At 39.5% G+C, this 20,028-nt stretch overlaps 1 protein-coding gene across 4 annotated transcripts in view; it reads right to left on the bottom strand.

Annotated features, from left to right (window-relative positions):
• Positions 1-18,854, bottom strand: part of GNPTAB (N-acetylglucosamine-1-phosphate transferase subunits alpha and beta) — a 39,480-nt gene extending 20,626 nt beyond the window's left edge. For 3 of the 4 annotated variants that reach the window (XM_048960429.1, XM_048960412.1, XM_048960421.1), the window contains exons 1-7: positions 18,676-18,854; positions 14,770-14,855; positions 10,911-11,030; positions 9,058-9,099; positions 7,988-8,193; positions 7,290-7,354; positions 6,863-6,997 (exon numbers count right to left, since the gene is read on the bottom strand). In XM_048960429.1, the coding sequence (XP_048816386.1) occupies positions 6,863-6,997; positions 7,290-7,354; positions 7,988-8,193; positions 9,058-9,099; positions 10,911-11,030; positions 14,770-14,855; positions 18,676-18,792 (771 nt within the window). In that variant the 5' untranslated portion in view covers positions 18,793-18,854. Of the gene's footprint in view, positions 1-6,862; positions 6,998-7,289; positions 7,355-7,987; positions 8,194-9,057; positions 9,100-10,910; positions 11,031-14,769; positions 14,856-15,233; positions 15,278-18,675 lie in introns of those variants that run through there. The other variant, XM_048960434.1, reaches the window with a different exon arrangement.
• Between the last annotated feature and the right edge of the window lie 1,174 nt (positions 18,855-20,028).

Below are 20,028 nucleotides of genomic sequence, written 5' to 3'. Positions count from 1 at the left end.
TTAAAACACCACTTGTCCCAGAGTCAGCACCCCTTCCCTTAGCAAGACCAGCTGTCTCACTTGTGACATTTTAAAGCTGTTGATGCTTTGAGTCATATGCTATTTGAGATCTTTCAATCTGACTTATGAAGCCTGCCATTAGAAAAATCTGATAAATCTCAGACCTTCCAGGGAATCATTTGAACCTATGAGTGGAAAGGGTGGCTTCAGTAATTCAGTGGCTGAGGTATAGTTACAGACTGCAACTAGCAACCCCCTAAAATATCTGAATACTACAGATTGCCAAGCTACCATTAGTGGTTATGTGCTTTATTTAGGAATACAACAGTGTCACACAGTTCCTTAGAATCTTTCACCTATACATAAGACAAACCATATTGCTGCTCTAGAAGAAGTACTTAAGATTATTTAGTTTCTCTTTAACTTGTTTCCACAAGATTTATTGCTCCCAACTAATATAGCATTTAAGCTTAAGGTTTTTAGAATTAACAGTCCAAGTACAAACAAGTAGAAGAAAGTATGTACTACTGATTAACTTAGGAGCTTGTTTTAGTTTTTACACCAATAGTGTGTTTTCTTCAGAAAAAAAAGTATTTTCATAAGGAATGGCTATGGATAAATTTAGATTCCAATGAAATCTCACGATGACATAAATTAGCACACCTTTAAAATTCTTCAAGCTTTGATTGGAACTTTCTGTTGCTGGTAAAATAGCATTCTCCCTTGCAGATTTTCCAAAGTCTCATATCTATTATCCTCCTCTCAGTGAGGAGGCATGCAGTTACCCATTTTCTTGAAATATGATATTCTGGAGACTGCCTTCATCCTGATCAAACTGGTCAGACAAACCAGTGATGTTGTGAAAGCAGAACAGAAACAAGCAAGCAGGTAAAGTGCCAAGAGTCAAAGTGATCTGGCAAGTTTTGGCTTCCAGCAGCAACAGCTGAGAAGACACCCCAGCAGGATGGCATATCAACCACCACCCACGGAAAACAGCATTTTCCACATCAGGTAACTTCAAGTACAAGTTCTCCTTCAGAGCCAACACCTTTCACACTGCTAAGTCTACACTTGGAAGTAAGCTGGATAGGAAGTAAGATGCTCCTTTTTTTTCCACACTCCCATATGGACACTAGGAAAAGCCACATTCTCACATAGCAAGGAGAGGTGAGGCTGGGGTGGTGGAGACTTGTGTCGTGTCAAAGAGGTGGAAAAGCTCTTGTGACTATGAAATACTGAGGTCACTGTACACTTACCAAGTTTATAAACTAACGTAGTAGGAGAAGCTTCTCTGAAAGTCAAAACCAACACAATCCTTAAGGCTCCCTTCCCAGAACTGGCTCTAAGAACACACAGCAACAGCTCCTGATGCCAACTGTCTGCTCCTTCAATAAGAGCACGCAGCAGGAATCCCAGAACTCCATTGTCAGGGCATCCAGAAACATACAGTTTCAAAGTGCCTACAGGCTCCTATGTAGATTTTCTTTCATCAGTAAGATAAGGGCAGTAAATGACAACTATGCACCTTGGTTTCTAACACAATTTGTCCACATACGTGTGTGTGTGCACATTAAAGAGAAACCAGAATTTCACAAAGGAAACTGAATCTTCAGAGAAAGTCACCTCTGTACAAAAAGAAATGCACTATATATTAGCAGAAAAGAAAGTACAATGGTCTCAAAAACCAAACCAAACCCTTCAAACCTTCCCTTGTCAAACTTCACATCACTACCAGCTCCCTAGTTTTTGGGTCACAAGGTTCTATTTTAGGCTGAACAATAACAGTCTCATTTAGAAACGTAGGTAAGGGACAGGGGAAGGAAGAGTAAAAAATATTTTTTACCAGCTCCTCTTCAGCACTTTAAGTTCAATTAACATCTCTCCAGTCTCCAAACAAATATCACTTAGCAGCAAACACATAATCAGAGTAACATCCCCACCTAGTGGTTTATTAATGCACTATTAAGAAAGCATGGGAAATAACAGAAAGCCAAACATTTCCAACCACATCTGTTAAAACATAGGCAATGCAAAGCAAGAAATGCAACAGCAGATATACTGCTTTTACCCCTCTAAAGGAATGAAGTTTCCGTACTATTACACTGCAATGCAGGCAGTTAAATACAAAAATTCAGGAGACTGTAACACACATAACACACCCTTGAAACCTCCTCTTGATGAGCACAACTGATTCTCTCAGAGAACCACTGAAGGTAGGTGATGTTTTCACAGATGAAATTTTAAGTTAATTTTTCTTTGCTTTCAGCACTGAAGTAAGAAACTACCATTAAAGAGACTAGGGAGGAATCCATTAAGAAATGGGAGGTAGTGATAAGACAAGTTTAGCCTAATGCAAGTGTAACTTTATTCATCTCCACCAGGCATCTCACAGCACTTTACAGACCTTAGATTCTAGAAGCAGCAACTGTAGAGAAATCACTACAATCTTCAATCTTCTAATAGCTGTCTACAACTACCTGAAGGGAAGTTGTGGTGAGGTGAAAGTTGGCCTCTTTCCACATGTAACTAGTGACATGACTAGAGAGAATGGCATCAAATTGCACCAGAGGAGATTCAGGTTGGGTGTTAGGAAATACTGCTCGTCCAAAAGAATGGTCAGGAAGATGGTGGAGTCACAGTCACTAGAGGTGTTCAAGAAACCTTTAGATGTTGCACTGAGGGACATGGTTAGTGGGAAATAGTGGTGTTAGGTGGACAGTTGGATTGGATGATCTTACAGACTTTTTCCAAGCTTGGTCATTCTAGGATTCTATGATTCAGTGGAGACTGAACAACCAACCCTTCTACTTAGCAGTAGCATTAACCTAGCATCTCTCTAGTTGGTAAAGAGGGAACCTCACCTGGTTATATTTATCACTGCTGCCTACCTACAGCTTCCAGTAGAAGAAGAACCAGCGTGAGTCTATAACAATAAATTATATATACATTTAATATGCAAAGCTTTAGACCCCGTAAATAAGCACCTTATGTTTATATCCACATATTCTATTATAGATTTAACATGAATAAATTGATGATTAGTCAACTGGTCAGCAAAGAAACTGCCTCCTACCTCACTATAATTACACAGGGTACACTAATCTCAGGTTAAATGCTTTAAAGCTTCTACTACCAGGTTGAACACAGATAAAAATGACACAATGACAATGAATTGGAGAATCTCCAGAATGCAATAGATTCCTGAGGGAAAAAAACTGTTTACACAGAGAAACATCTAACCAAATTGCAGAAGAGGAGCTCTTAGGAACAGATAATAAGCTGGTCACAATGATAACGTCTACAGAAAGGTAAGAGCACACAAAGAATGACAACTGTTAACAAACATTGAACAATCAAGACAGGGTAAAGAAAAATACTGTAGAAAGATAAGAGGCATTGGATGTCATTCCCATGAAGAGACGAGGAGATACGCTGCATCTCTGGCATCTTAACGTTCATCTGAAAAGGAATCCAAAACCCTAGAGAAAGTATAGCATTCTTCAAAATTTGTTAAAGCAGACTAGCCAGTTACTTGGATGAAGCAGAACTGAAATGCAGAAATAACCTATCCATGCTTTTTCTGGAGTAATGACTACTGCTAGGAAATACTGCTGGAATGAAAAAAAAAAATTATTAACTGCAGTTGTAGATGGCAGTAAAAAAAAAATTAAGATCCAGGCAGAATCATTGCACTCTAACAAGTCTCGAAACAAGAGAATAAAAACCAGTAGACCAGTCAAATGTAATAAGGGGCAAATCTAGGAATCTAGGTATTTCACTCTTCTAAGTCATCCACTAAGGAAAGCATCTCTTGATGGAAAAATCTTCATTGTAACCCAAGAAACACAGGCTAGCCTGAGAATAAGGCCTGTGCTTTACAGACGCGTGGCAGAAAACCTGGAGAAAATTATGAATTTCTCAATCCTGGAAGGAAAATTCCAGACTGAAGTATAAAGGAGAAAAGAAAAAGAAAAGAAGCATTTACACTGACTGAATAATAGTTTGAAAATGTGATTAAAGAAATAATCAAAACTAATAGAATTAGAAAGTGTCTTGAGGAGAGATGGATTAAAAAAAAAAACAAAAAACCACAAAACAACAGTATTCCAATTCTGAAAAAAAAAAAAAAAAGAATGTTTCAGCAGCAAAAAATATTAATATGAGCCAGATAATATAGGTAAGATGAGAAGGTGGTAGAATATCAAGGGCAGAAGGATACTTAATGACATAAGAAAGACACAGAATAGCTACTCTGACAAAGAAACACAGAGGATATGGATAAAAACAGTCAATTATTTTGGAACGCAGCTTCTGCTAGGGAGGTAGAATATAGTTCCAGATGCTGCTTGAGAAGAGCAAGTGCTCCTCAGAACAAACATCATCTAAGATCGTGCTCCAGTATATTTCCAGATGTAGAAGCAGATAGATTTATTTTCCACCAAATTATCACTGAACTGAGGCAGTATTATTTCAGATACCAATTTGTCAATTAATGAAGACATTACAGAAGAGCTGCTTCTAGAAAATAACCCTGGGTGAAGAAAACGTAAGTTAACTGATCTGAAATTAAAACAGAAGGAAAAATAAAGAGCACCTTGTAACTAAATTCCTTGATTGCTAAGGGGCAAGTTGAATAAATGAAAAGAGCTGGTAATTTATGCCAAAGGTATTCTGAGCAATTCAGCTTCATTAAATCACAGGTGTTAGAACTACCAGAAACCTCTAACCTATGCTGTGTTGAAGAAGTAGGAATGCCTAAAAGGATGAACTTGTACTCGAGAAGATCTTCAGACACTGTACGTCCAAGCAGATTTTCAGTCTTTGATTGCAAGTGAGATGTGCCAACATGGATAGGCCTGCATGATTCCAGTCTGCAAGCTGCTTTTATTGATTTATCATTCCTGTTGTCTACAGATACAAGTTGGGACTGAACCCCATAGGAAATGAGAAGCTGGCGGTAGCAGTTTTCAAAGAATAATTGTTGTATGAGCCAAATGATGCTTCAACTTGCTTTTAAATGAAGAATAGCATTTTAGCTCAGGGATTTTACAGGAAACACCATTTGTTTAAAGCAATTTAAAAATATACATACTGATAGCATACAAAAAACAAGCAGCACAGACTTTTGGACTGACCTCATGAATACCCACTGTAATCTAATCAATGTAACTACTAGGAGAGAAGAGGAAGAATGCTGCTATCACAGTAAAGTACATCTACCATCGTTCACCCAAACAGCAAGAGACCATTTTATGAGTAGCATTAGCACAAAGCAGGAGAAGGAGACAATGGATGTCACGCAGAAACACTGGCAAAACTGTTTGCAGTGAGTGTATTACAGCATATAAATCTGCGGCCTTGTGTTAGCTGTGTACGCTGTCTAAAAATTCTGGTGATGCTTCATTTAAAATGCTGTATGAAATTCTAGTTGATCATGTTGAAGACAGACAAATTCACAGTGGAAGCATCACAGAAAAGGGCTGTCATTAGGATAAGAGAAATGGAGAGCCAATATTGTGGGAAGACTGCCTAATTGATCCAGTGAAACAAAAAAATGCTAGGAGAACGTCATACCTTACGTCCACAAACACACAGAAGATGTAAACAAAATCAAAAGAGAAGAGCTATTTAAGCTTTAGAAGCTAATTAAGAGCTATTTATATTAAGCTACTTAAGAGCAGTAGGAAGAGAGGTACAAATATGTTTACTCAGTATTATTCCTAACCAATGTTAATAAGATTCTAAATCAATCTTCTAACAGGAGCCAAGACAAGAAATTCAGCCTGCATTCATCTGGAGTGTGACCAGCCTACAAAACCAGTTACACTTTATTCAGCTGCAGCACAATACACAATTTGATAACATAAACTGCTAAAGAGATACAAGGAAAGCAAGTCATGCTCTTTCAAGCACCAACAAGTCATAAAGTGAATTGTCACATCCTGTAAGTAGACATCAGGCAAATGAAGACATTTTTTGTATGGATTGACATCCCAATTCTCTACACACCTCTTTAGTTCCCTTCACATCACTCTCTCAGCCCCTCTCACACTACCATCGTCTCTGTGCTGCTCCCTTTAAAGAATACTGGATTTAGTTAACTGGTAGCAGAACAGGTATTCCTCACCTTGTTAAGCTCTTACTTCAGAAAGAGAGCTTAGTCTCATCTCTCCAATGCCTAAATCAATGATTTTCACAGAGTTCTGCAGCTTTCTATCTGTCTGTTAAACCAGGTTGTAACTGCAAAAGGTGTGCAAACGCAGAAGAGGATGAAAGACAAAATGTCAGTGAGTGACACAATCGTATAAGTTGTGATCTTTTGTTGCCTTGCAGATGGGTAAGCTGATGTACAACTGGTTTAGGACCATACAGAACACTTGGAAGAGATAAATACAACGTTCAGGTGTGAAAAATTTAATTGCTTTGACTATTAAAATAACTGTTCCAAAACCAAAGAAGGAGAAAAAAAAAAAGCTAAGAAACCACACAAACAAAATTCTGTCACACCAAACAATCCTGTAATTCAGTACACTTCAGTAAGGCAGTAGCCTATAGCAAATGGCTAAGAGAAACTGATAAATACAGCATTTTATTTTACTTATTGCAGGCTAACAAATCTAACGCCTAATAACTTACAGTCACAGAACGGAAAACTGGCATTTTGAAGGCAACTGATCTACTGTTTACTGTTCTTCACAGTTCAAGAAGAGTCTCACATACACACAGAAAAAGATTACTATCAGAAATAGGACGACATCACCTGCAACAGTTCTCTTGCTAGATAGGCAAGATCTGTAGAAAGCATTCAAAATAAGCAAACAAAAACAATACAAATAAGTTACTCTTTACTCCAAGTCCTTACCAATTTTACTTTAGAGGCCAGGCTCTCCGGTAGTTTTGATCGCAGCTGATTTGTTTCTTTGAACGTAGCTGGAAATCCACTAAGGAAGGCCAAGTCTTGCATTAACACTAGACCTGGAACTTCTTTGTCTGTAGTCTAAAAACAAGAATATAGGGTACAAAGAGAGTCCTTTTTTTTATAAAAAAAAAACATCTACAGTAAATTACATCATTTGTTCAACCCTTCAGCAGCTGATAGATTTAATAGCATATAGTTTGTCATTTAACTTAAAGTGCAAAATTGAAATAAGGGTAATTTTAAAACATTTTTCACTTCTTACTATATGTGAGTTATGGAGAGAGAATAGCACAGAAACACTTCCTAAGAAACACACAAAGTTTAAGATACACAAAAGCAAAAAGAATTAATAACTTTTGAAAGTACATACCAAGTAACCCCTCCATACTATATGCTTGCTGTTGTCTTTCAACATTCCAGAATGGGCAGCTTCAGCTAGGATAAATAAAATGCATTGGCAATCAAAAACGGGAAGTCATTTCTTTTCTATACTACAGTAACTAAAGTATATTTTTCTAAACTGAAAATTTAGAATGCTTAAGAAGTGAAGATTTATCTTTATACTTGGCAAATAATTCTTTGTGACAAGACAAACACTAGTGAAGTCTGGGCAAGTGGGTGGTAGTGGGCTGGGCACTACATCTTTAAATAAGAAGCCTATGCCTGTTCTAAGACCCTACTTATGTGTGTTGAACATACAGATAATTTAAGGTGTGCAATCATTTAAGGAAGGGCAGAATGTTGTTGCACAACATTCAGCCTATATACTACAACAATTAAAAAAACATTTCTAAATATAATCCTCAGTCTTGTGAGATTATCAATGCAACACTGATTCTCAGATAACAGGTTTGTTTTTGCAATAGTACTTGTTTAATCTTTCATAATCAGCTGTTTGGCAGGTAAGAGCCACTATCTCTGATGTCATCATTTAGAGGATGAGACTGAGGGGGAAAGACTAAATGACTTGCTAAAGACAAAAAGAAAATTAGTGGCAGTCAGCAATGAAAAAAAAAACAAAATAAAAACTCTGGAAAATCATCTGGAATCTGACAAACAGACTCTTACCATCCTTAGGGTTATCAAAAACAATCACTGTCACGTTGGTGGAAGGATTTTTTGGTTTTGCTACAAAGAACATATTATTAGCAGCTTGTAAAGTAGGATGAATGGACAGGAGGTCTTTCAGCGTGATGTTGGTCAGCAGTGCAGGATCCAGAACAAGCATTGGCACTTTAACGCAGTGTGTCAACAAACATTCCAGTTGCTTCTCACTACAGAAAAATAACAAAGGTATATTTAACACCAATATAAAATTTACAAAATAGATCAACATCAGGTGCAACAAAAGATGGTTTTGTAAAATCTGAACAATTATTTCCTGAAGTCTGCTGGAGGAAGGAGGGAACAATTAAAGAGTATGCTTATTTTGCAGAAGACATGCATCCCACTGCTACAGTTTATTGCATTTCCATAACTCATTCTCCCATCCCTTGCCCCCTCCACCAAATACTTCTTTTCTCACTCATGGTGTTGTTTTTTTGTTGTTTGTTTTTGTTTGTTTGTTTAAGATTTTGAAGATTTTTCAGATTTCAAAGTTTGCTGAGATTCAAAGCAGGTAAGACCTTATAAAGATCTCTAAACAGCAGAACAACCAAGCCAAATGAAGAATGAGACAAAGCAGGCCCTGCTGCTTCCTGGCAGCACTCAGACTCAAGAGCCTTGGCCCCTCACAAATAAGTACTTGCAGTGCTATGTACACAAATGAAAGGCGAAGACACAGTTGAAAAAAAAAATAATGTTATTGAATTGTAAAGCTCCAAATATATATACATTAAAAATCCTCACGCAGAATATGAACTATGTCTACCCAATGACAAGCATATGGTTTTTGAACTTAAGAAACTGTCCAACTAAGGAGCTCATATTTGTCACTATCACATTACTGTTATTTAGCATGTATATTATCAAGCTGTCGACCTCTTGGAACTGCATAGAAGGAAAGCATGCTCAGGCTGTAGAAAAATAAACAGTACTCCCTGCCAGCATTTTTCTTTCAGCTGAAAGTGAGTAGACCATAATTTATTTCAATTTATAGCCAATACAAAAAATAAAATAAAAATAAAATAACATCTTACCTCTTCTTGGTTGGTTCTGTTGCATTCTTTCCAAGGATTTCCCTATTACAAAATTAAAACAACTACATTAAATAACACTAAGTTGACTATAAAGAATTTAATCTAATTTCAGAGCTCTAATTGAGTCAGGGACATGTTGTGAAAGCACAGATATCCCAGCCATAAAAGTGCCAAGGACTGGCCTGTGGCCTACTTTAGGAGAGAGCAGGCTGACGTGCTTCCCCACTGTTCACCCATGTGCAGCAGAACTCAAAAAATTCTTGGCTGTGCTGGATCTGCAGCAGAGACACCCTGCCAACAAGATTTTTAGGGCTTATTACTACATTATTTAATTAAACTGCTGTTTATAGGAAAAGCAACAATAATAAACCAGGCTGAAGTGAGCTGAAACAAGACTGAATTCATTGCTTTGGTGAACATGTGTGTCCTGGTAAGTTCTACCCTGCACTGGCCACATGCAAAAGAAAAAAATAACGTCATAATGTGATCACAAGGGCAGCTCCTACATACACTATCCATCAAGTTACTCTCTCCTTCTGAAGAATAAAGCATCTGGACAGTGACTAGGATTTGATTCAGGTGGATCAACAAAAAAGTTGCAATTTACTAAGTTTAAGTCTGCAGTACTTAATACATACGCATTAGCAGAGATTTGCAGATTCTTTGCCTTTGTCTTCTGCAGTTACCTTGATTTCAAGAAATAACTTTTTCTAACTGTGCTAAACGATTCAATAATACACCAGGAAAAAAAAAAAAAAAACCAACCAACATTACATAAAAGGGAAACTGGCTGTCCCTTTAGATGCTGAAGCTGATATGGACTTGAACCTTACTCCTGAGTTTGACGCACTTTCCAAATCAGCATTATGGAGGAACACAATGTGTGTTTTCCTCTTAGTAAAACAGGGAACTACAGCATCTCTCTGCCCATTAGTATCAATGAGCTGAAAATACAAATGTTTGCATAATAAATGCAGAATCCTTTCAGAGCAGAGGCCCTGTCTACCTTTAAGGTGTTTAAACAATGTATTTTACTGTGAAAGTAGCAACTTCATTTGTGAAAGATACCTAATTGCAAGTCACAACATGCCAAAATTCAGGTCCATCTTAAACTCACTTGTGAATTTCAGATTTTTCTCAATTAAAATATTATGTTCAATATTTAAAATATGTCCTTGTTCTTTCATTTAGTATTTTTCTGGTTCAAACAGAACACATTACCACAGAGTTGTCTATAAAGAACTAAATCAATGGTTACAATGCCCAGACAATGGTAATGCAAAATGCCTGTCTTTGTTAAACACAAGGCCACGTATTACTTGAAGCCCTTAGATCAGTAGTTTTACAGGCCAGAGTAGCACAATCACTACATCTTCCTCCTTATTGCCTTAGTTAGAAGGCTGAAAAATGTTTCTAATGTGTATGAATGATATTTCTCAGTTTCTATGTTTGGAGACTACAAATCAAATTTTAAGAAGGAGCCTTTAGAAAAACATATTTTATTAAGCCCAGTGCAAGCAAAATTTAATGTATAGTTTTATGATTGTTTCATTATTTGCAAGCAGTTACAGAAATCATTACAAAATGACCTGTACACAAAGCACAGTTTTCTGAATAGCATTTTACAAACTCAAGATAAAACAGCTTTAATTACTTCAAATTATTATGCTCTGTATTTTAAGCAGCTTCCTGATTAGGCACCGTTTCCCAGTTAAATGTTTAATTCCCAGAACTTAAACAAGGATTTGAGAATAATCAAAACTTGCTTTGAGCAACATGGGAAAAAAGAAAGAGGGCTAGTACATCAGATTGCTGTTTTCAGTAGGATTGAAAAAAATACATATGATTATTACCTCATTATTTTCTGTTCTTCCTCCATCTGTTCTCTGACCTGTTGCAGTTCTTTGATCAGTTCAACATCTGTGCCGTTCACCCAGGTGTATACCACATCAATTGGCATGGGTAAACAAAGCCTACATAATTCAGATGAAAGCTACATGAGCTGTTTAATATTACATTACAAGCGTCTGTGGCATCCTACAATAGCAGTTTCTGTCAAACAACAAAATTACTTCGTGTCTGAGCTGCAAACAAGACAAAGAAAAAAAAAAGCATCCCTTCAGCTAAATATATATCACCCCTCAATTATAAACGAGCCTTTGGCAAAACAGCCCAGACAAAATCTAAAAAGGATATAGAACAGGCATAACGACTCAGTAACTAAAGAAATCTGAAATTTATGCTCTAGACTTCAGTGACATGTTAACCTATAACCCAACTCCCGACAGCCCATTAAATATTTCTCAAGCCAGTACCAGCGTCATTAAGGCACATCCTTAATGCACCAGCTGCTAAAATTAGACAGGACAGCATGAAATATAAAGTCTTAAATCGTTTGTGGTGTCAGGTAATTTCCCAGAGGGAGTAAGATCTCACAAGTACCAGGTCTTTATCTTAGAACATCTTTTAGATCTTCTGCTTGGGATTTCACAGCTAACAACCTCAGCAGGCTGTACAACTTCAGATACCAGAAACAGCAATCAAATCTATGCCTGACACAATTTAATATTGTGAAATTGTAGCTGACTGCTTACAGTTGTCCCAGCATACTTAATGCAGAAGCAGCAAAGAAAGGTTTCTGAGTACCTTTCTTCTATTTGCTGATGGTTATCTCTACTCTGAGGCCCACACCTTTGTTTCTGCAGGTGCTCCAGGCTGCTGCCAGAGACAAACCCTTCAGCCCCACACAACACGTGGCAGCCACAACTGTAACTTCAGAAGCTCCAGTATCAAGCTACTCACTAATATCTTCCTAAACTGTAGATGGTCTTCGCAGACTTCAGCAAAATGCAACAATCCAATCGCTTGCCAAGCATATTAAGTTGTACTTAATAAGTTTAGATCCTCAGAATTTAATCTCTCTCTCTCGCTCTGATGTCTTTGTTTCCATGAAAGATAAGTGAAGACATAGCTAGGAGAAAAGCAGAATTTGGATAGCATTCCAACGCTAAGATCTACAGGACCAAGCAATGAAGTACCCAAGGAAAGGTGTTCCTTCCCACTCAATGCACCCTTCAGACAACATGCAAAGAGAGACACGGTGAGCATCTCTTCCATCTTCCCTCTGATTCTCAAGCTCAGTGAAGGAAGCTTTAGGTTAGATAAAAGGCAAAACTCTTACAGTGAGGGTGGTGAGGAACAGGTTGCCCAGAGATGTGGTTAATGCCGTGTCCCTGGAGACTTTCATGGCAAGGCTGGATCAGGCCAAATGAGGCCCTGGGCAACCTGATCTAGCTGGGGTGTCCCTGTTCATTTCAGGGGAGCTGAACTAGATGGCCTTCAGAAGTCCCTTCCAACTCTAAGGCTTCTATGATACCTAAAGGATGCTGGAGGGCCATTCTAAAGACAATCTGAATACCCAGCAAGAGGAGACAGAGCAACCTCTGGTTCATTAACAGGCACACCTCTGCATAGATTTTGTCTAGCAGCAGAAATTCAATGGCAGGAGCTCCGTCAGCTTTTCTGCACTTGTTGTGATCAATTAAACTATTGGCTTGGCAATGCCTTGACTTCTACAGCTAGGAGGAGCACTTCATATCTGACTTAAGTCAGCTGATTTCAAAAGCACAACCCTCAGTCTTCTAGGCAAAGTGCAGAGTTTATTTACGCAGGCTTCACTTAAGAACATAAAATGTGGAGAAGGAAAGACTGAATTCCAACTTGTTCTATGGTGTGATGCAATTTTAGCACTATTTACACACCTGTGAAACCCTTCCCAACTTATCATTTGCTAATAGCATATTTCTGTACAACAGCAAATATAACTATATAATTCTCTACACTCAATTTGTAGCACTGAATAACAGCTCTGAATTAACCCTTGTGTGGCAAGCTCATTCTTCATTAGCAATGGCTACAGAGATAATTTTTAAAAAGCTACCAAAATAAATGGTTTGCTTGCAGATCCATTAGTTTATTTGTTTACAATTTGTCTGAATACTTAGGAAAAATTTCTTAATGCATTTTAAAATGGTTAGCATACATTTTTGAGAAAAGTAGTGGCTATCAGACATAATAATAAAAAATATACATAATTAATTTGTTGCTCCTAATTTACAGTGCCCCCAATTAGGATCAGTAACAGTGCAATGAATTCATCTTCTCAAAGCTTTCTGATTTATTTCAATGCCTCTAAAAAAAAAAAAAAAAAAAAAAACAAACAGGAAAAAAAACATTGAGACTAAGGATTTCTATCTTTTTCAGATCATCTCTTACACTTTCCCTTTCCCAAAATGTCCCTATTTCTACACACAAATCAAAAAGCATAACTAGGATCTGAAGATGAAGCCAGAGCAGTCATCTCTTGCTGTAGGAACAGGAGACTCACTGTGTGCTGTCTGCAGGTCTGTGCACCTGCCAGGACACATTTTCCATCCCAGTGATGTCTGCATATGTGGGAGAGCCATGCTTGCAGCAGAGATTAGAGCCAGAAGACAAAGCCTCATTGTCTCAGTGTCTGCAGTTGCTAAAGAGTACAGCAGCCTCTGGATCCCTCCCAGGCCACCATATTGTGATCTCAATCCTTGCTGAACTTCTTTTAAGAACAAGTACAGTCCAACTATGCCCTTAAGCTCTCCACTGTAAGAGCTGACTTCTGTGAAAGTTGACTAAGGAATGCTTTACACATCCAAAATGAAATATAACAATATAGCCTAGAAATGGAAGTTAACTATTTCTACACCATGACAGTACAATCTTATAAAAACATGAATTACTTAGCACAAAGGCAGCATTTTAGTACAGACAATCACACTTTCACTTCAACTCTGCAGAAAGATGTATACACAAAGCTAATGATCTATATGAGTTGTATCACTGTCTTCATCTGCCTTTCTTTGGTAATTAGGGGAGGGAAGTCAGATGAGGTTATAGAAGTGAGTAGTATTCACAAATACAATGTAACACACATTTAAGGAATTATCCTGCACCTACCCACTCAAGCATGACAAACTGATCTGATCATTTCTGCTGTCCCATGATTCAACAAACCTCAATGCAGACTGAACATCTGCTTTCAGGGCTTTTTCCAGTCAAGTGCATCAGTGCTTCAAAATTCAGATGACAACTTGTTAGTAGCTTCTTCCACCTACCAATTCACAGTCCATTGACTTCCTGAGCAACAGATCCCATGACTACTCAGACACAAACTCAGAAACCACAAGAAGCTACTCAGCAGTTAGCAAAACTGATGCAAATGACCCATCTGACTTGGCTTCCAATTTGCTGTGGGTGACTTCAATGTGTTCACCTTTAAAATGCTGCTTCTTGTTAGCATCGTGACTTTTCTACTAAATAATATCCCTTTATTCAGACGTCATGGAAAACTCAAAATAAGTTTGTATCTTAATATGGAAAATATATCATATTTCCCCTTCACTGTTAATATTATTGTCATTTCGCTGTTTCCTTACAGACTGGATGAATTAAATGTATTTAAGATTTATATACCTATGATTAGAAATTCCAAATTCCAGACTTTCACAATGCGATATTAAGCACTAACTCACAATTTTGGAACCTCTCCGTTAGTAATTCATTACTCATACAAAAAGTCATACTCAACAGTTACTTTCTTTATCTAACTTGATATAAATATTTGAGAAATCATTCAACAGTAAAACATGCAATATTCCAACTGCAAATAAAGCTCACCGATTCTGAAAGGATTTGCCCGCAACGTTGTCTCTGTATGAATCGAACATAACATGATACTGATCTCTACTCCACTCCAGCACAACCTGTAAAGAAAAAAAAATATAAACAACTATACGCCACCAACTTCTAAAATTAGGCATTTATTTCTGAAATGCTCAAGCATGACCATTTTCATTCAAGCTAATCTCTGTATTAATGCACGTGACCAGAAACAAATCCAACCTAAGTTATTACGTTGAGGTAGGAATCAGGTGCAGAACTTGCGGCACGCTTGATTTAAAACAAGCTTAGTTTTTATTCCTGCAAGGAAGGGCTTCACGTTTTTTTGGATGTAGTTTTTAAGTCACTATTTGTTTTGATCACCTCCGCCTTGCCTCTTAACATTTCAAAACACAGCAATTTCTCAAAACTGAGATCTTAAAGCAAATACGATTCAAAGCAAGCAAGAGCCACTTCCTCACCTTGCACAAATTTCATGGTCTTCCTTTCTATTCTCATACCTCTGAAATCTGACCTTTGAAAACAAACAGTCAGGCCAGGACACATCAAATTATGCATATTAACCCAGGCACAAACCAAGTCAGTCGCTTTGCAGGTGACAGCTCACACAGCAGCCCAGCTCATGCAGCAGCTCAGTGTTTCTGCAGGCTGCAAACTTCCCTCCCCCCTTTAACTTGACACTGGATTTCACCCAGCCCTGTGAGCCAGTGAGCTAAGTCTTGGAGATGGACCACTACTTTGAGATTGAAAAATAAATGAATTTATAAAATAAAGATTTTACTCTGAAACAAACTTACTACGATATATTTTGCAGCAGAAGATTAACTTTAAAAACCACAGTATCATCTCACAATGTTTACAAGAGATAAAAGGGTAGGGGTTTATTTTATCCAATAACATACCTACAGATATGTACTGAGGGGGAGGATGGGACACCACCAGATGATAGTATTACTTTGCAGTACTTGCCTAGATTCAAGTAGCACTACTCCTTATTTCTTGTGGCAACTATGAAACACCATTTCTCTAAAACAGCACTGAAACCCATAATTTTTGAGGCTGCATCCCTCCATTTTAAGAAGACCAGTCTCTATACCCTTATGCCTGCTCAAGTAAATTAAAGAGTTCTAAAGCATACACGGGACAGGGAAGCCTCATCATGTGTCAGTGACAATCAAAATTATTTCCAAAGCTGCACACGGTCTCACTGCAATCACAATCACATCTGTACAGTCTCGTTCCTCCTAGACAAAGGACATGTGATTTGCAATTTGAGCAAAAATATCTACTTCCTTAAATACCGAAAACATTATTACACTTCTTCACACTCAAGTCGTTATGTCCTTTTGCGAAATAATTAGTTTAAAACCATACACACTGAAAGCTGTCTAGACATAAACATTTGTAATCATGGTTAATTATGAATTGATGCACAATGACCTGCTCCTGGAAGAAGTACAGAAGTATTTGAGTAAAATAATGTTTTGTTGTACTGCTCTCCACTAGAGTGACATTAACCATTCCAACATTTATTCTGTCTGTTTGTGCAACTATACTAAGAAAGAACCATAGCAGCTCTCTTCAGATAGACGTCTATTAAGATGTTACCTATTCCCCATCTGATACATTCTTTTTTTCTACTGTTTGTTTTGCACTGTGTTAGCACCTTAAGGCCCTCCTTGCTTCAACTTTACGTACAGATATATAAAACCGCTAAGGAATAACATCACAAAAAAAAAAAAAAAGAAAAATGAAGATACCCCCAATCAGGAGATACTGTATCAGCTGTGTGAAAACAATGGCTCCCTTATTCTAACTGAAAAACATTTGACAAGGCTGAGTGATCAATGGAAGGTCAGCTACAAGTTGTTTGTAGGCGAACTGTCGTGAAACTCCAAAGTTTAACTTATGACCAGGCTACAGCATAGGCTGAGGCCTGGCTATCCTGTACACTGTAGCTCCCAAATCATGCTTAAATGCACTGTTATTTCCCTGGGCTAATCTTTTTCTTGAAATGATGCTCTTTTTCATCTTTGAGGCTGTTAGGATATTATTCCAATCTCAGTGTTTTTTTCTGTCATCATTTACTTTTAAAGTGCAGCGGAAAAAAAAGGAACTACATACTCTGCTCAGATAACAGGGTCTGAAACATATTACTGCATGCCCTTGAGAGGTCCCACAGAACGTTAAAAACAGTTCATTTGATAATTACTAGAAAGATGTCTTGGTTTCATGCATAAAATTCTTACATATATTGTAGTAGCTACTGCCTAGCAGACCATAGTAAAGAACAGAAATGCTTTCTATTCTATGTATGGTTACCAGAAGAGGTCTAATAGTGTTTTACTCTCAGAAGCTCAGTCTACCAAATCCTTTAACTACCACTATTTGCCAAAACAGGAACACTTTAAAACATGAATAGCAAAATGCATGCAAACATCTCTTACTGACTTTTTTTATTAAAAATGACAACAAAAGATATTGTGGTTTTGATGTTTCTTTTTGTTTGTTTGTTTGTTTTTTTGTATTTGTGCCGATGTTTGGTTTGTTATTTTTGGGGGACAGGAGTAGGAGTGCATTTGCAGAGTTCCATTAGAAGAACTCTGGTCAGCTGGCTTTTTTTTTTTATTTAACTTACAGTTTTGAAAATTTATGTACATGTATTTGCCAGTGATTTGTTTGCTGCCTAAATAGTACCTAAGATTTCTAAATAGTTCTGATAGTAACATAGCTGGAAGTAGAAAGCTAAGATTTGGGAGGAAAACATCTAATTAGTGGGTTTGATACTCAGCAAAGTCAGCCATAACTTGGACAAGGACTGAAGCAGTTCTCAGAAACGCTAGCTTGTCTGGAGTCCTCATTCTAAAGAAAATCAAAGGCTTATTCAAAGTTTAACAGCACCAAGAGATATATCTCAATCAGCTTCAATACCAATTTGACAATTATAAACAAATGGATGGCTGAAAGTATCACATCATTAACTCACACCTGGTTACAAAGCCTTTCAGGAATTTCTGAAGGCTGCAAGACGGCAGGCAGGGAGCACGGCCAGACAAGACTGCAAGTTCTGACCGAAACTGAACTTCTGACTGTGTGCCACTGCAGACTTTCAGATAACACTGGCTCTTCTCTTTTCTGAAGTGTGAAAGAGTGGATCAAAACAAAACAGGTGATAAAAAGGAGAACCCAACAAACACACAACAACGAGAGAGCGTTCCTTCAGAAATCTTGGAATCAGGAAATACCAGTCTGCTTGCATGTGACACTGACCAAGTAAGTTGCATCCCATCGCTTACAAAATTGTACTGAATAGCAAGCGGTGTAACACAGTCCAGTGCAGGCTATATTTAACTCCTTAATCTCTGGAAGGGAGAAGGACCCCGTCGCTCCTGGTTGCCACGTGAAGGCTGTGGAAGAGTCCCACCAGCCCGTCCAAAACCAGAGTAACAGCACTGACAAACCCCAGAAGGGCAGTGCAAACAGTGGCACAGGTCACGACAGCACACACCTGGGGCGCACAGCCTATTCCCAGCTCCTCTGTGCCGGAGCAAGCCGGGACTGCTAAAAACAATCTATCAACCTCCTCCGGATCACTCACAACTCGTATCTGCAAGCGGCCGGGGAGCGGCACGACTCCGCGAGGGCGAATTTCGCACCCAGCAGCGCCAACAAGTGCGAGCAGCTTAAACTGGGCTTGGGGACGGATTGCCCCCACGAGCTGCAGCCGCTTTTCCCTTCCACCGCTGCCACTCCAAACGAGCTCGGAGCACCGGGCATAGTACGCTTCCCATGGAGCCCCCGCTCCCCCGGAGGCGGCGCCCAGCCCGAAGGAGCTGCAGCGCGCCGCCAGCCCAGCCGCACGGAGGAAGGGAACGCGGGAAGGGGCTGCCACGCCGTACTGACCTCCCCGAACTGCAGGGCGGAGACGATCATGAGGACGAGGCCACCGAGGCAGAGGCAGGGCCCATAGCGGTGAGACAGGCAGGTGTAGGTCTGGCGCTGCAGTAGCTTTAGCAGCATGGCCCGCCGGCCGCCACCGCCGCCGCAGCCACCCGGCCAGGCGCGGCCCTGCGCGGTGCGGCCCGGCGCGGCCCGCCTCAGCGCGCTGCCATGCGCCGGGCCGGGCGGGCGGGTCCCGCCGCCGCCGCCGCCGATGGTCCCGCACCGCTTCCGGCAGCGCTACGGCGCCACCTGGCGGCGGGATCGGGAGGGCGGAGCAGGGATCACCGCTGACAGACGTCTCATCAGCACTTCTGGTCACCAGAGCCAAGGAAGGGGAAGCAATCGGCATTCAAGACTCTTTTTTTTGCCCTGCCCAGAGCAAGAGAGCCTGACCGTTTCCAGAAGTTTGTCCTGGTGTGTTTACGTGGCTGTGCTGTGGGAGGACTGCACGCAGCTATAATTCTTCAGGATGATGTCATAGCGTCATGGAATCATTGAGGTTTGGAAAGGCCACTAAGATCATCTATCCCAACCGTTAACCTGTCAGCCCCATGCCCACTGCCCACGTCCCTCAGTGCCACATTCACAAGGTTCTGGAACACCACAAGGGATGGTGACTGCACCACCTCCCTGGGCAGCCTGTGCCACTGCAGCACCACTCTTTCTGACAATAAATTTTTCAACATATCCAACCTGTAACTCCTCTGACTCAACTTAATGTCATTACCTCTGTCTTATCACTGTTAGCTGGCAGAAAAGGCCAACCCCTATCTCACCACATCCTCCTTTCAGGTCACTGTAGAGAGCTATGAGGTCTCCCCTGAGCCTCCCCTTCTTCAGACTGAACAACCCCAGTTCCTTCAGCAGCTTCTCGTAAGACTTGTGCTCCAGACCCTTCAGAGCTCCATTGCCCTTCTCCAAACAGTCCAAAGCCTCAATGTTTTATTGGAAAGGTAAAAAAATTATTCTCATTTACATTCAGAGCTTCACAGGTCACTACATAGTGCTGTGCACCACATCCTTACTGCATGTTATAAAGTTAATTAAATACATTGTGCCCTCCATGGTAACTCATTCATAGAATCATAGAATCATAGAATCACAAGGTTGGAAATGACCTATAAGATCATCCAGTCCAACCGTCTCCTCATCACCATTGCTACCACTAGTACTAAACCATATCCCTCAGCACGTCATCCAGACGCCTCTTGAACACTGCCAGGGATGGCGACTCCACCACCTCCCTGGGCAGGCCATTCCAGTGCCTGACCACTCTCTGAGAGAAGAAGTTCTTCCTTATGTCCAACCTAAACC

The sequence above is a fragment of the Lagopus muta genome, chromosome 1 (genome assembly GCF_023343835.1).
Source record: "Lagopus muta isolate bLagMut1 chromosome 1, bLagMut1 primary, whole genome shotgun sequence".
Taxonomy (NCBI): Eukaryota; Metazoa; Chordata; class Aves; order Galliformes; family Phasianidae; genus Lagopus; species Lagopus muta.
Note: the sequence above shows the minus strand (reverse complement) of the source record. Positions and strands in the feature narration are given on the sequence as shown.